Genomic DNA, 17,337 nt, shown 5'->3' with positions numbered 1-17,337 from the left:
AGAGTCTCAATGCTACAGACCAGGCCTGTGGGGTTCTCTCCACTTCCACATTTTACCCCTCTGGCCTCAGTGATCACCCCATGCCTCTCTGACTGAGACTCTGAAGGGCCTTCTCTGTGTCCTCTACCCTGACCTTTTGGGGTCAGAAGCATGGGTCTGTGTCTAGTAGTATCTATCTTCTAATACTGACTCAGAGGAAAATGCAGTCCTTCCTTTCTCTATCTTGCAGCTAGGACAAAAAGAGGCTGCTCCCACAGGAATCTAAATCCATTCAGGCCGCTAAATGAAAACAGGTGTGGGATTTAACTTCACTATCCACCTGACTTCCTTTAAGCTCCCGAGGGCAGGGTTCATTGGTTTGCCTGCTGTCTGTGGACCCAAGGTCCCTCAGTGACACACCTCCTTCAATAAGGCCACACTTCTCAGTCCTTCTAAACCTGTTCCATCAACCAGGGACCAAGAATTCAAACTTATGAGCCTTGGTGGGCCATTCTCATCCAAGCCACCATACATGTGGCTCCTGTTTGTGAAGCAATTTATTCCAGGAAAATAGGTGAGTCACGCCTTCCCAGGCTTCCTCCTCTGTCCTGCAGGCTCTCAAGCTCCCAGTCTGGTTCCTTGTTTCAAGACAAAACCAAACACGAACGCAAACACAGAGAGTGCTGGCTCTCCTCACTTAGATCTCCAGATGCATATCCGTGTCTGTGGGGAGCTGTCTAGGCACAGTTTCTGCTGCCACCTGCTTTGTTCCAACAGGCAACAGGGTCTCATGGGTAAAGGGTTGGGTGGAAATCAGAAAGTGGGAATTCTAGTCCCAGCTCTGTCCCTTCCATGTGTGACTTGGTGAGTCACAGCATCTGTCTATGACAGGGACGTGGGCAGATGCTCCTCAGTGACGCCTATTGCTTATGTCATCTGTCTTTGAACCCCAGGAGGGTACCGCAGAGAGTCTTTATGGGTTGTGTTGAAGGCATCTCTGAAATGAGTACTGTGTTCACCAGTGCCAAAGCTGGCAGCATAGGGAACCGAGCGTGGTAGAAAATCAGGCTTCTTGTGCCGCCCACAGCATGAGGTGCCTTCCTCCCATCCTCCTTGGAACCTGGGAATTTTAATGCTGTACAGTATTGTTATGAAGACTTACATAAGATAAGCCATGTAAAAATTTTAGTACATTAGCCAGAGCATAATAAGGTTTGATAAGTGTTACTCCTGTCATTGCTTTGTGAGCCATTGCCTATAGGAATCTTTCCACCAGACTCAAGACTACTGGCTCCTGGGAGATGGCCCCTCCTACCACATGTCTGCCCTTTCCTGGGCCTGCCTTGGCAGGGACAGACAGACTTAAACCCCTCTAGTTTCAGTGACGTTGCTCTGGGTCTTTCCTTTCCACCAAGACCCCTGTCTTCAACTAGCTGGGGGTGGAGGGCATGGGGAGATCCTCAGCACAGGGATCCTTTGTTGTTTGGTTCTGAGCCCAGGCTTGCTGCTGTTCAAAGCCTTGTCTTAGAACAGCCACAGGGCTCTGCGGAATTCAGAGACGTTTGCTAGGACTCTTCCCTGGGCCTCGGGATCCTCCACCCCCCGTCAAAATGGAAACAAAGGCTTTCCTTGATGGAGCTTGATGGAACACTTCTGGGGTCTCCTGAGCACCACCGAGAGCTTTACAGGGCATCATTGAATGCGCACACAGCCCTGGGAGCTGCCCGCTGTTAGGATTTGTCCTTCTTAGAGAAGGACCTGACTGGCTACATAAAAAAGGTTCTGGAAGTGGGTAAAGAAATCCAGGGCTGCTGCTTTCTGAATCTACCTCTCAGCCACTGGGTTTTAGTGCTTCAAGGAAGAACTCAGGGCTCTCTTATCTTGCTCTGCATCCCTGAAGGGGCCTCATGTTCTACTCTAAAAGTAGAGGACTAACAGGGAGCTGATGGGAGCGTCTCGGTGCTCCTTATAGTCAAATGGCATGTAACTGAAGCCTGAGAGGCAGAGAAGCATGCTTGGAGTTTAGAGATCTTGTAGCGCTGGCTCTGAGCTGCACTGGCCCTGGGCTGCCTCCAGCCTGACTCACCATGCACCCCACTTTTTGGCCGAGTGTCTGTGGAGGCAGCTCTGCAGACCCTCAAGAGCTTCCCCCTCTTTCCCATTCCAGGCCTTTTAAACCTGGAGAAGCTGCTCCGGCAGTTTCTTATCTCCAAGGACACACTCTCGGTCCGGATGCTGGACGACACACGGGACCCCACTCCACTCCTCAAGGAGATCCGCGACGACAAGACAGCCACTATCATCATCCATGCCAACGCCTCCATGTCCCACACCATCCTCCTGAAGGTGGGAGCCTGGCTGGGGTGGTGGCTGGGAGCACGGTTCACCCTTCTCACCCTGTCTCTCCTGACTCAGGCCTTTGGTCCTGCACTGGATCTGAATTCAGAGTCCCTCAAATTTGGTTTCCATGGACAACAGATCCGCCAAAGAGAAAGCAGGATGATGATGCCACTCGGAAACACTTAGCACCTAGTGGGGCTGAAGACCAGTTGGACCTAGAGTTAGACTTGAGTGGCTCCAGCGGGGGCCATGTGTCAGACAGTGCACACATAGCACGGGTAGTGCTGAGTGTCAGCCTGTCCTCAGCCCTGACAGCCCTTCAGCAGCTTGCAAAGTGCCTCCCTGTCATTTCACACCGCAGTCCTCTTCCCAGGTGCTGTGAGATAGGTATGCTGTTGTCTTCCTCCTGGGGATGAAGAAGCTGAGGAGGATATCAGCTGTCAGAGGTCAGCCCTGTGGGAATCAGGGCACAACACGCCTAGTTTGCTCACACACACACACACACACACACACACACACACACACACACACCGCAGGGTAGGCACTTTCTATTAAGCTCATGATGACCTAGAGTGATGGCCAAGCAAACATAAGCATGTGGACATGGAACTCTGACAATGAGGCAGGTCCCAGAGAGAAAGTCAGGTGATTAGGGTCACATGGACATCTGGATACAGCTGGGCAGCTGAGGTGCCACCTGGCACCAGTCCCTGAGCTAAGCATGTGCTTCAGAGAGTAAGCCTTGCTCTAGGCTCTTCCTTGGCTCCTCAGCAGTCCCCATAACTGCTCAGGCACATTGACCTCTCTTAATGCAATTTTAATTGCACATTTAAACACACCCTGCCATCTTCCACTGGGGTAGCCAGGCTCCTCGTTAACCTCTGCGAGGTTGCGCGAAGCCCAAAAACACTCAGTATCTGTCTCTTCCTCTCCTTTCTTTTCTGCTTTTTTTTTTCTTCCTCCCCTGCCCAGGTCTTTTTTCTTAAATCTGGGAGTTAATAAGAGATTTGAATGAGTTCTCTCAGTACCCAGGGCTGTCCCTTCAGCCTGTTGCTATAGTAATTTTCCACTGTATCAAAACCACATGTCTATGAGCACTCAACTTATGAAAGAACATTCAAACACACACACACACAGACTCACATACATAGAGCTATACACTCAGAGAGAGAGACACACACAGGGAGTCACACAAAGACACAGAGACATACTATATATACACACACAAAATACACAGAGAGAAAATATGAATACACAAAGACCACACATACACAGAGGCACACTCACACACAGAATACACACACAGTCACACAGAGACATGAACACACATAGACTTACACATACACACACAGACAAACATAGAGACATGCACAGAGACACAGAGAATCATGGACACACAGAGAATCATGGAAACACACAGACAGACACACTAATGAACCCATGAACATATACAGAGAGAGACATAAATACACACCCGACAGGCGCACACACACATACACAGACACACACACACACCCCTTTTTGTCCTTTTCTTTCTCACATCTGGAGATATTAGCAGTGATGTCATTAAGAATGAAAATGCCCCTGTAGGTCCCAGGGGATGAGATAAGCAGGCTGAGGGATCATCTTTAGGGCTAAGAGCTCCAGCTCAGTAAACATATCCTTCTAGCATCCCTATGGAACAATCCCAAAAGTGCTCCATGAGTCCCGGACTCTTGGCGTAGCAAATTGCTGCCTCCCAGCCCCCACCCCACTCCCACCATGATAAAATTCTGCATTCATTGCTGGAATTTTAAAAAGCACAAAGAAGTGTAAAGGGGAAAATAAACGCCACTCACAATCCATCGCCCAGCCTTAACCTTTCCTAAAATTTTAATGTCTATTCTCTCTGCTCAGACATCCACCAATTATCCCCACAGTGCTTAAAACTTTCTGTAATCAGCTATTCTTTTTGCTCAACTATATATCATACATTTTCCATGTCATTAAATATTACTCTACAGATATTTTAGTGGCTGTATCATTTCCTATCATGCTGGTGTCCCATAATTTATTTAGCCATCCCTTCATCCTTGTAGAAACAGGTTGTTTCCAATCTTTTGCTATGATAAATAATGTTAGGGCACACATCTTCATACATAAATCTTTCTGCACGTGCATTCATGCATATTTCTTTAGCGCATGCTTCTCAAAGTGGAATGCCAAGTTCAAGCTCTGAAGGAGTTTGAGACGACTCTCCACTCCAACCATTTATATGCTCAGAAGTGGCATCCACTGCACCTTTACCAGTACTGGGAGGTTCCTTTAAAGATACCTGGTGTTTTCCCATCTCTTAGAGTTTTTCTGCAGGGGGAGCAGGCTCTGAGATGCATGTATGTATTTACTTATTGCATCATGCTTTTTATGCCAACGGTCTATGATGCTCCTCATTATCAGACAGCTCTTCTGGGTGCCCCATGGCCATCTTTCCTAAACCCTTCCTTCTACCTACACTCTCGAATCTTTACAGCCAGACTGATTGATGAGCAGGGAGGCATTGGGGAAGCCTGTTGCCTTGCTTCTCATTTGACATCCTGGTAGCCACAGGCAGGCAGATTCTCTGGCAAGACTGGCCTCTATCCTTAGGCTTCCAGGAGCTCCATATTCCTCTCTCTGGCAGGGCTTTCTGGAGTCCTGTGTGCATGGCTCTGGTTGGCAGCTCTTGGTAGCTTCTTGATTTCAGGAGGCTTTGCACAGTAATCCCCTACTTTATTGAGTTGCTGTTTCAGCAACGGACTTCATGTTTACCCAGAATTCATGTCTTAAAAACCAAGGATCTCTCGTCTTTTATCTCTAGGACAGCAGGTTTTACAAAATGGAGTTTAACTACTGACTGTGCCCCCTAGCCTGCTCCTGGCTTGATGCCTGTCATCAGTAGCTCATATGCGTCTAGGCAGTGTCCAAGGGAGTGGTATTCTCATAGGAAAGATGTGAGTGGGTGTGGTGGGGTGCGATGGTGGCATCCTGCTTTACCATTGTCTTGAGAGTGAAGGAGGTGTTAAAGGGAGGAGCCTCATGGAACTCTTGCACTCTGTGGCAGCCCCACACAATCTTGACCTTCTCACGAAGCCCTTCTGCATTTCAGGTGCCCATTGGGGGACCATGGTGACGTCAGTGTATCCTGGACCTCAGACAGCTAGGGAGATACAAAGTTAAGAATGCTCACAAAGTTATTTGAGTTCTTGGAAAAGAAGGAGGAAAATGCAATTATCCTGGTCTTGTTTCTCCCCTCCTCCACCACAATAGTTATGACAAGAGCCATCTCCCAGTGGCCCGGGGCTGCAGGATATATTATGAAAATCTAACGGACTGTCAGGAGGGATGAGAGCCCTGGAGAGAGCCAGGCTCATTACTTACCTGATCTCCTTGTCAGTTTCTGTAGCACCTGTCACACTCAAAGCCAGGCACACTGACAGGGAAGGTTGCTTAGGGGTGTTGATGATGGCTGCAGAGATCAGACAAAAGGAAGGCTGTACCAAAGCCACATTCCTCAGCTGTGGGGATGACACTACACCACTCTATTGTGATCAAGGGTGAGGCATGTCATGGGCAACTTGTTCCTTAGCAGGAACAAAGGAATCCGGTTTGCAAATGATTCACTTGATCTCCACCTGGCTGCAATTCCAGCCTACTGAGGTCTCACCTGCAATCTGACAGAGGCATGGTACACTTGGCCATGCCACACAGTACTACTCACAGACCCTTGGATGCTATGTATGTACTTTCATCAAGTCCTGATGGGAGGATGGTTTAGTTAAAAGCCTTGGAATTAGGCTGCACATGATCTCATACAAGTGACTTAGTCATCGTTGTACCAGTTTTCTCTGCTGGAAGATGGGAGCTGAGGAAGAAAAATGTCCCCTTTTGGGGGACAAAATGCTTGTCCCCTTTTGATTAACTCATTCAGAAGGCTTTTAGAGTATATGGCACAGACCAAACAGTAGGCAAACCTTAGCCAGTGCTATTGTTTGGAGTCATGGCGATTATTCTAGTATGTTTCCTTATTTTCTCCATTTCCCTTAAACCCATTCTGGTTCCTGTAATACTCAGTCCTATTTGTGGGAGTGTGTTATTCATGCAAACACCAGATATGTGGGTGTCCCTCAGGGTGGGGAGTTGGGTGAGACAGACAGAACATGCTGTAGAGGCTAATGTTTCTGTCTTTCATCCTCTAACTTCCAGGGCCACTTGAGAACCAGCCAAGATGCTCTGCTCTGCTCTGTGCTGAGGGTTAGTGGTAGACTTGGCGCTCTTGCTGCCCCTCAGCTTCCTGGGAGTTTCTCTTCTCTAATCTCCTTTTCTTTGCTTTGCAGGCAGCTGAACTAGGGATGGTGTCAGCCTATTACACATACATCTTTACAAATCTGGTAAGACATTTTCACAGCCCTCCTCCTTAGCATACTGTTGTCAGTGGGTCCTGATGGGGTGATGTCTAGAAGAGGGCTTGTAGGGAAAGGGAGGCAAAAAGAGCAGAAGGCAACCATAATGTCTGAGTGTCGTGAAGACACGGGATCCAGAAGCCTGTGGGATTTTCATGCCAACACTTTAAGCCTTGTGAGAATGGGAATGTGGAGGCTCTGATGGTCCCACACCTCCTAACTGTCACTGGTTTTATAGCAACGAATTTCTCAGGGCAGCTGTGTGATGGATGAGCTTCCTTGGTACCTATAGTTTCTGGCCTTCAATAGAGCCCCCCCGCCCCCCGCACAACACCATCCCAATCACCATGACAGCTCAGAAGGAGGAAAGCTAGGGCACAGATGTACGCATGTCTGATGGTGTTGTAACTGCTTGTATCTCCACAGGTCATCTTAGCTAGACCCCTTATTTTACGGATGAGAAAGCTGGAATTGCATTGAATTAGGTTTAAGTACTAGCTCTGCCAAAATACCAACCATGTGCCCTTCAACAAAGCACTGAGCCATGTGTGGTGTGGTTATCCATGAACAGCTACATCCCTGGGCTGTTGTCAAATTATATGACTTAACATATGAGAGACATTTTGAAATTGTAAAGTGTTAAGAAATGTGAGAAGCACTGGGCAGTGGTGGCACACACCTTTAATCCCAGCACCGGAGAGACAGGGGTAGATGGATCTCTGAGTTCAGACCAGCCTGGTCTACAGAGTGAGTTTTAGGACAGCCAGGTCTACACAGAGAAATCCTGTCTTGAAACAAACAAATCAAAGAAATGTGAAAATTATTGTGATATATATGTGTAGGCAGGGGTGGGGGTGTCGATGTGATGTACACAATCAATTCAAGAACAGTCAGAAATTAAGAAAAGAAGCTTTAAAAAATAGCTGGCGCTGGAGTGATGGTTCACAGGTTAAGAGCACATACTGGTTTTGCAGAGGACTCACGTTTGGTTCCCAGCACCCAAACAGGTGACTCACAACCTGTAACTCCAGCTCCAGGGCATGTGATGCCTTCTTCTGGTCTCTTCAGGCATCTACACTAACACACAAATACGGATAGTTAAAAACATTGTCTTTAAAAATGTGTCACTTCTAATGTAGGAGTAATGACAAGACGTCTAAGAAGTCACAAAAATGGTGCCATGCATTTGTTTGCCGAACTTGGAGCTCACGGGGCTTTCTTTACAGCACACACTCCTCCCTGCCACCTCCAAACCTTACCAGCCACTAACCTGCACCCTGCGTCTCTTAACTTTATAGCCTGAGGAAAGTGAAGCTTTCTGAGGCTGGCATGCTCGCGTGGTGGAAAGCCCTGGGGACGCACCTGGGCTGTTGCATCTTTACTACTAATTGGGTTTCATGGTTAGTTGTGCTGCAATTTGCTCAGTTGTTAAGAGGCTGGGAGATGCCTTGGTTATTTTCCGTGTGCTGTTATAGCTCGTTGTTCAGAGATGTTTATTTTATTTGACAAATCACTTGACTGGGCTAGTCATTACCTTTCACGCCGCCGTGCCTGAATACCCAACAAGAAGCAACTTAAGAGAGGAAGGGCTTATTTTGGCTAGCTGTTTGAGCGGACAGTGGTGGGGAAGGCATGGTGTCTGGGCATCAGGCTGGAGGGGTGGGGCTAGCGTGCCCTGTTTTTCCAAAGATCAATGAGCAGAGTGCGATCCTGCTGGAACTGCAACCAGGCTGTAACCCATAAGGTCCTCTCCTTGGTGAACCACATCATCTGCTAGACTCCCCACATTCCAAAAACTGCTCGGCTTTACCAAACAGTACTGGGTGGGAACCAAGCACTCAGATGCAAGAGTTTGTGAGGGATATCTTACATCCAAGCAATGACAATAGATATCCTATAGCCACTAGGTTTTCAAACGCTTCTTTATTTGGTGGTTTCTTAAAGCTTATACCTCCCTTCCAACCCCCCCCCCCCTCCAGCCTCAGGTAGGGGAAAAAGAAGGTTGCAAGGGAAAGGGGATGTAGCCCTTTTTACTTCTTCCTGCTGGGTACGGTTGTAGGATTCTTTGGGGGACAATACTGATATCCATCGTCAGGAAATCCAGAAGTCTAGTTAACCAGCAAACTGCAAATGCAGCAAGCAGTCATGCTCTTGGAGAAAAGCCACTGTGCCTTCTTCTCTGGGCTATCATGTTTATAGCCCTCAAAGTGCTCAGAATTTCACTAATTCCAGCTGGCAAAGACCACACTTCGCACGAGACAATTAACAGGTGTGGACAAAGTAAAATCCCCCACTTGGGTTTATAGCAAAAATATGTTTACATATCATATTTTAAAAATGTCCACAACAGCCCGCTTCATCCAGACATGCTTTTGAGTGGTTCTTGAACACTAGGTACTGACCAGCCATGAGGAGTTGAAACTGGAATAAGAAATCAAGCCTGGGGCTGGCAAGATGCCTCAGCTGATAAAGGCTGCTACTGCCAAGCCCTATGATTTAAGCTTGATTACATGGTAGAAGAAGAGAATTAACTCCCAAGAGCTGTAGGTGCATGTGTCCCGTAGCATGTGTGTGGATGCTACACACACACACATACACACACACACACTAAATAAATAAATAAATAGAATGTTAAAAAAGAAAGAAGCCAAGGGTGCTTTGTGAAAACCCAAAGTACCCCTGACAGTAAAATGTAGAGAACTCTACTCCTAGATATGTTATAAACTGCACTAGCCCACCCTCTCCCCCTCCCTCCGAGGCAGGGACTAGTACTCGACTTGGGGCATTAGGGGAGAGCTTCATTGAAGAAAGTGCTGGGAGAAAAGTAGGGCCCTTCTGAACACACGAGGAAAGGAAGATGGCTCCGGGATAAGGAACTGCACCCTCAGGTGCTTGGACATAAGATGGTTCATGGCATGTCCAGAAAAGAGCAAGGGCCTTTAAAGTCATGCATTGCCAGGGATATGAACTCACTTATTTCTTATTCACTGTCTGGTGACATCTTCTCCGAAAATAACCAGCGAGTGGAAAGAGCCTGGCTAAGGAAAGAAACAGAATTCACCCTCACAACTTGGACTCTTCAACCTTGCAAAGGGAAAGGTGGCTTGTTAGTAAAGACCTTGCTGACAGTGTAGACAGGATGGGTTAGAAGATCATCAGTCTCCCTCCTGGAACTAGGGACCAGGTCTTCTGTAGTATTTAAGTGATGTTTGCCTAGATCAACAGGCCTGGAGTCATTGCAGGTATGATGCACAGCCCCTCTTGGGGCTGCTGTGGAATTATTAGCCGTGATACATTGGTGGGCCCAAGCTCCCAGGGTTGAAAGATTGTAAAGAAATGGAGCTTTTTTTCCCCTTCCTTCAGGTATGGGGTCTCCTTCCACAGGGACTTGCAAGGAAGTCATTCCCCATGGCTTGAACTTCACAGCACATGGCTGGCTCATCACTCCATCTGACTTACAGCTAATGTCTGGGTTCGTTGTAACTGTTTTTACTTTTGTAGCCCAGACTGGCCTCAGAACTCATGGTACTCCTCCTGCCTCAGCCTCCTGAGTGTTGGAGTTACAGGTGTGTGCCACCGTGAAGAGCCCATGGGATCATTAACTCAAGTCTGGTGAGCATATGGAACCCCATGCATATTATATATGCACAGAGCAAAAAAGAGCTGTCTCCAAGTGAGCACACCTGTGCAAGCAGCCTCTACATCCAGAAATAGAATATCACCAGAACCCCAGAAGCCCCCCTCACTTCCCTCAAAATGTGAAATAGAGCGAACTCCTTTGTTTGCCATTTTTGGGTTTATTTTTTTTTCTTTCTTTTTTCTTCTATCTAACTCTGCAGCTGTGAATCAGAGAATTAACATGTAAAAGGGGGAGAAGAGGCTTACACAGCAATGCAAGTGGGTTTGCTTAAGGTGAAGGGCCATCTGGGACAGCCTGGGCAAGTTGGCAGGAGAGGAAAGAGATTAAAGCACAGTCGTGCTGGTAGGGACAGAGAGAGGAGGGAAGAATGGCGGCGGGTGGATGGGGATTAGGTTGTCTGAACTCTGCCAGGCTGCCGGGGAGGAACCTTGCATCAGACAACAGCAGTCGCTAAAGATGGAGCTGGGCATCTCCATGTCACCAGGCCACTCAGCGGGCAGAAGGAAGGAGATTCCCCACGGTGGTCAGAAATAGATGGAGGTGCTGGCTTGGGTTTCTAGGAGGACAGCTGTGTATCATCTCTTTCTCTCTCTTCTTGGAGGGTGACAATGTTCTCTAGTAGGAAAAAATGTACTGTCAAGTCAGGAGGCCCAGGTACCAAGTCCTCATTCTACCTTGTCTTCCCTGGTGAATTTAAGAGAGCTTCACAGACGCTCAGGGCCTCCAGTTTCTCATTTTTGGACATAACAAAACCTTACAGTGGATGCTGCTGAGCGGTATGTGGCAAAGCCTCCTGCGGCGTCCCTAAGGACCTTATGGTTTTTCATAGCAGGAGGATGCTTTTGCAGTTCAGAGCTTTCCTTCTTGTTGGAGGGCATGGGGTGAGAATAACTCTGCGTTTTGCCTCAGCCAGAGTCCTTTGCACCTGGAATCACCAGGATTTATGCCTGCCAGTGGTTTTCAAGGGGAAAGCAGAGACCTTGCTATTTGAGCGACGCTGCTTGGGAACCGGTCAGGAAAACAGAAGCAGGGATGCTGCAGAAATCAATCAGCGAGAGAATTCTGGAAGCTTCTCCATGATTCCTTGTTTTTCTAGCAGGAACAGGATCCAGTAGGAGTAAAGCACTGTCTTAGGGCCAGCCTTGCTGCCTGGAGTTCTCAGAGCCTGGAAGCAGAGCAGAGGGGCTACACAGCCCAGGAGGATGCACTGAGCAACCCAGGTCCTCCCCCCAAGCTGATGCACCTGCCTTTCCTTCTTCCTTGCTCCCTCTCTCAGGCCCTAGGGAACCCTGTCCCATCCCCTCTCTCTAGCTTTGACAGCAGTGGTAAGTCTTCAGCTCTCCCTCTTGAAAACCAGCATGGAGAACTGGGCACAGACCTGGGCATTGACAGACAGGCCTTTAACCTTCTAGTCTGAGCAGCTACCCACTGTGCAGACTACTTAACCTGTCTGAGCTCTGGCAACCTCTTTGGTCAGTGGGCCCTGCACCTATCTCAGGAGAGCAACTAGCTCACAATTCGAGTTTAATAAAAGAGAATTATTACCTTAGAAAGTCTAGGCTTTGCTTCTTGCAGGTTAAAAGGAACAGGAAACATATTTTGCTCCCTCCCCCAAAAAATGATCCCTAAAATACCATTTTATTGATTTCCAGTGACTGAACACAACCCGGTCAATCAGTTATTATGCATGAGCATACTTGCCATGGCAAGATGTTTGTGTACATGTCAGTAATTGCTGAGTATTGACCATGTCCCCATGCCTCAGTCCCATCCAGGTGCTAAGAACACTGATTGACATAGGGCATCTGTAATAAATGAATTAAACTGACAGCTCTGGGTTCGATCTGTGGATTACCTATAGCAAGAGTTAAGACCAAATGACCAATCAAAATAAATTAAACATAAAGCCATCAATTCGTTGAACCCTGTTCATGCTTACACAAAGCACAGTTTCTTTCCCAGGCAGGGCCTGGGCATCAAGGAGAGTGTGCATGTCGGCCTTGAACTTTGAGTGACATGCTTGAAATGTTGCTGACCCAGGAAAACACTGCGGCTGCTCTTGCGTCTAGCAGAGGCCAGCAGATCCCAGCAGAGTCTGTGGTTTAGAAGTCAGGCTAGTGTGTCCATGCGAAGCCTAACTCAGTGGCAGAGGGACAGAAAGCTGTAAGATAATGGGACAGACGCTTCAGCAACAGGAGGTAGACCTGTGCTTGGGACAACGCCCCTGCTCTAGCCAGAATAAAAGTTCGAAGTCCAAATGCACAGCAAGAGCACTTTAATCCTCTCATCTATTTTGATGTGGACTTAGGGGTGCACACGGTGGTGGTTTAATTGGCCAGTAAAGCAACTGCTCGTCCACATTTATGGTTCTAAGGAGTCAAGGATCAGTCCCAGGGGATCAAGTCTTTGATCATAGATGGAAGGCACCCAGATGACGTGGGAGCCTGGGGCAGACTGTTGGCTCATGGGGCACAAATCACAAAAATATGAGAAATCACAGAAAGCCAGAGGTTTATGTGGCCAGAGGTCAGGATCATGGAAGGTAATAGGAGGAAGCAAGGCCCAGCCAGGATGGCAGGTCAAGGTTAGGCTGAAGAGAGATTGTGTACTAAGGAAGGGACAAAACAGGCCAAATAGAATCACTGTGTGTTGTATTAAGTCATCAAAATTTGCTACTGATGTATCTTTTAGTAGAGCTGTGGTTAATCCCAAAACAGCTGTACACCCAAATCACCACACAGAGACTGGGATTTATTTAATTAACCTAGATCACAATGCTGGGCAATAGTTATTCCTTCCTAAACCTCCAAGCCCACGTAGTTTCCTGCCATTCAAATTTTTCCCATTATACTTGCTTTTAGTGATATCTTAGGTCCGGTCCATCTTTCCACCTCATTCCAAGACCTCTCCTCCAGTCTCTGCTCTCCCAGCTTCTGCTCCTGCCACTTCTCCTCCTCCTCTGCCTTCCTCTCCTCCCACTCTGAACCAGGATGTCCCACCCTATCCTCTCCATTGCTCAACATTGTGGCTGGTTGTTTTAATTGACATTTTAGAGAGCAAATGGTGGCATGTTTACACAAACTTGAGGCAGGTGATGCTTAGAATAAGTATCACAATACAATATCAGGATGGAAATCAGATAGTGAGGGAGAGAAATCAGCATTTGAATGAACCAGGTAAGGTGTATACATTCCAAAACAGTATACCGACAACTGTGCAAAGTCAACACTTGCACAGCCCAGAGAGCCAGCTCCTGCCCTAGTTCAGCAGTATCGACACATTCCCGTTTATAAGCATCAACACCATTTCTAAAACTCAAGGAAACCCCAAAACAATGGCTCCTATTCCTTCACCCCTGCCCCTAGTGACCTTTGTTCTTTCTTCTCTGTGAATTCACCCCTTTTAGGTGCCTCACACCAGAAAGGTTATACAATATTATGTAGCTGGTATCTGGATTATTGCACTCAGTGTAATATTTTCTAGCTATATCCATATTGTACCGTGTATCAGAGTTTCATTTCCTTCATTTTAACAAAAAAATTCTATTATGATACAAATACTCGTAAAAACATTTACCATTTTATCCACCATCAGTGTCTTTCAGTGGCACTAGACATACTTGCACTGTTATGCCACCATCATTCCCCTCCACTTCTGCAATGCTCTCCATCTTCCCAAACCAAAACTGTTCTTATTACACAGGTGCTCTGGTCCCCTCCTATTCCCAGCCCTCTCTGGTCCCCGAAACACACATCCACACTTTTCTGTGAATGTGACTATGTGCCTCACATACACAAAGTCATACAACATTTTTCCCTTTGTGTCTGGCTTACTTTATGCAGCTTAATGTCTCTGAGGCTCATCCTTCTCCAAGATGAATAATATACCATGGTGCCTGTAGCATGGTATACCACATTTTGCATATCCATTAACCCGTCAGCGAGTAGTCCAGTTGTTTGGTATTGTGACCCATGAACATGGATGTGCAAACATCTGTTTCAGTTTCTGCTTTCGCTCCTCCTGGGTAGGCACCTAAGGAGGGAACTCGCTGGACTAGACGCTCATCGCATTTTAATTTATTGGGAAATCACCAAACTGTTTTCTAGAATGATTGCACCATGTTTCATTCCCAGCAGCCGTGCGCAAGAGTTTGAGCTTTGCTTCAGCCCTGCCGATACTTCTTATTTTTCATTTTCTAATAAGAGCCATACTGGTGGGCGTGAAGGGTTCAGATATGCTGCTTCCCTCTAGTTAGAGATTGCAGATTGGAAGAGTCAAGACCCCACAGGTGTAGTTGAGGGCCCTTCTAATGAAGAAGCTTTGTAATAAGAGGAAGCAGCTGCTGTTTAAGAACCTGGATCTGATGGACATTCAGAACAGGCGAGAAGCCCTGCTTTTGCTTCTTTTAGTCACTTGTGTGGACCTGGGGCTCTCGGGACTTTGGTTTCCTCATCAGTAAGATATGAATAGTGGTAATGCCTGTCTTTAAAGGTCCTTAGTAGGAACTTTAGAATAGTTGATGTTGGCACTGTAGCTAGTAAGCAGAGATAACTGCTATAGCTAATCAGTCCACAAACCCTGCTGATTCACGGAGAGGCAAGCACACTGTCTCTCACTATGGGGAGGAAGGGGTCCTAGGACCCTTTGTGAACAAAAAGAAATATGCAGATCTTCAAGTTCTTCCTTTAAATGGTGTAGTATTTTTCCCCATACTGTAAAGTAGATGCTGATAGTTATTATATGGTATCATTTAGAGAACAGTGACAAGGAAAGTATCTGTGCATGCTCAACACAGACCTCATTGTTCCCTGACTATTTTCAGTTGGCTGTGGGATGAATCCACGGTGTGGAACCCACAGATATAGAAGGTAGACCATACATGTCTTACCAGAAGTTCCACAAAGTTGTCCCTGATAGTAACAGCCTCCAGTAAGGTCATTTAGGGTCCCAGGCATCCCTAGCTTACAAATGTGCCTCATAGAGGCCAGGGGTGGGGAAAAACATGGAGGCTCACACACAGAGTAATTTATGGGTCAAGCTTCGAAGCAGTGCAGATCACTTCTTACAATTCTGTTGGCTGGATCTTATCATGAGACTGCACGTGCCTGCAAAGGTGTCTGGGAAATGTAGTTTAGTTGTGTGCCTAGGCAGAAGGGGAACTAGGCTTGGTCATCAGCAATGAATCTCTGTCACATTATTGAACTACTAATTGCAACTGCACTTCTCTTTTGTGGTTGCTACAAGAGCAATTGACACCAGGACTCTGGCTTGTCTGTTTAGAGGATAACTGGTCCTAAGAGTAGATGCTAGCACCCATGGTGTTGCCGGTGACCAAGATTGCTGGTGGCTTAGAGTGTGCCTGCCCTGATAGGGTGCACACAGGCCAGTTATGGACATACTTTACTTAGCTACTGAAATAGAGTCTCTGTCCTCCAGCCTGTGTAGCTGTGGTTGGAGGAACCTTTGTTTCACAAGACACGTGCAAGTTGGCTACAAGACATGAAGAATTAAGGCTCTGGGCAAAGCCCAGTCTGCTATTGTGGCCATTGTGTCTGAAAAGAAGACGTGGAGGGGAAGCTAGATTTGAGCTAATAAATAAATCTGGGGGGAAAGGGAGCTCCCCAGCTGTTAATGAACCCAGCAAGAGCTACAATCTCTTCCTAATAGGAAAGATAAGATCACTCTATAATCCACTGTCAGAGAGCTCAGACAGGCCATGTGCCACAGCAGGAAGCTGCCACCTTGGTGGGGAGTGGTGTCCAGATTTAGGGGTAAAGTCAAGAGCCTCGTGGGAGGTCAGTGAAGAGCAGGAGACCTCAGAGAAACAGAAACCTGGTCTGTTTGTCATCACCACCATTTCCATACTGTGGGGTGCATAGAAGGCAGTGGCACCCCAGACTTGTTCCCTGGGGGAATCTAGAGAGAAGCCTCAGGGGAATAGTTCTGCCAGCAGGAGGGGTTGAGGTTCTGGACTGGCAGTGGAGGCACTTGGACACCCAGGGCTAATCCTGCCACTGCTGATGGATGACAGCGACGGCTGTACTTGCCGTTTTATTGAACGGCTTCTCTGTGCGGGGCTCCTGTAAACCCTACGCCATGGTTATTTTCTCATATAAGCCTCACATCAGCTCCAGCCAAAACGGCTATTTTGTTCCCACTTACAAGAGCCGAGGCTGGTAATGCCTTGGTCTCTTGCTTGTGGTGGAGCCAGAGCATAAAGCCAGACAGTTAGCTCTTAACCGCCTCACTTAGTCACGCTGTTGTTTACACGAGCCGTTCCTTCTTGCTGAGCTTCAGTCCTTCGTCTCTGTATATTGTGGGGTTTCAAGAGGTATACTCCGAGGGTCTTTCTAAGCCTTGGACTTGTTTCTCTGTACAATGGTTGGGAGCAGTCCAATTCACAATGTCCTGGGGATAAGACTGTTTTCTGGAAACAGAGGAGAATGGCACATTGTATGGAGGCCCCACGTGGCCCACAGAAGTAGCTTCGGATTAGGCCTTTTCTGTCACAGGCTGTAGCCAGGTCCCACCCAGCAAGCTCTGCAGCAATCACTCTTCCACGTCCCTGGCCCTACCTGTTTCCGCAGAATAGCTATGTGCAGCTGGCCATCCTCCCCTCACTTCATTTTATTGCGAAGCAGGACCTGAGTTTGTATTTATTTTTCAAAGGCTTATCGGTGAGATTAGGCATAAGTAATTGAAATTGCTAAAATTATTACAGGAAGGGGAGCCAGGGCAGACACAGAGAGAAAAGGCAATTAATTTCAGGAGAAAGGGCGAATGACGTTATCCCAATCTTCTGCTCCTATCTATGGCAAGCCAGCTCTGTCCATCCTCCAGGTGTTATTTAATGACTTCCACTGCAGTCATCCTGACTCATCACTAGGTGTGTGTATGTGTGGTGTACACCTGTGTCTATGAATGCATGTACTCAACTTCACATATGCAGGCCAGAGAAGG

At 47.3% G+C, this 17,337-nt stretch overlaps 1 protein-coding gene across 4 annotated transcripts in view; it reads left to right on the top strand.

Annotated features, from left to right (window-relative positions):
• The window catches only part of Grik4 (glutamate ionotropic receptor kainate type subunit 4), a 426,381-nt gene that overhangs the window by 282,817 nt on the left and 126,227 nt on the right, over positions 1-17,337 (top strand). For all 4 annotated transcript variants that reach the window (XM_060372150.1, XM_060372148.1, XM_060372145.1 and 1 more), the window contains exons 7-8: positions 2,147-2,325; positions 6,672-6,725. In XM_060372150.1, the coding sequence (XP_060228133.1) occupies positions 2,147-2,325; positions 6,672-6,725 (233 nt within the window). The remainder of the gene's footprint in view (positions 1-2,146; positions 2,326-6,671; positions 6,726-17,337) is intronic.

This window comes from Meriones unguiculatus, chromosome 1 (genome assembly GCF_030254825.1).
Source record: "Meriones unguiculatus strain TT.TT164.6M chromosome 1, Bangor_MerUng_6.1, whole genome shotgun sequence".
Classification (NCBI taxonomy): domain Eukaryota; kingdom Metazoa; phylum Chordata; class Mammalia; order Rodentia; family Muridae; genus Meriones; species Meriones unguiculatus.
Note: the sequence above shows the minus strand (reverse complement) of the source record. Positions and strands in the feature narration are given on the sequence as shown.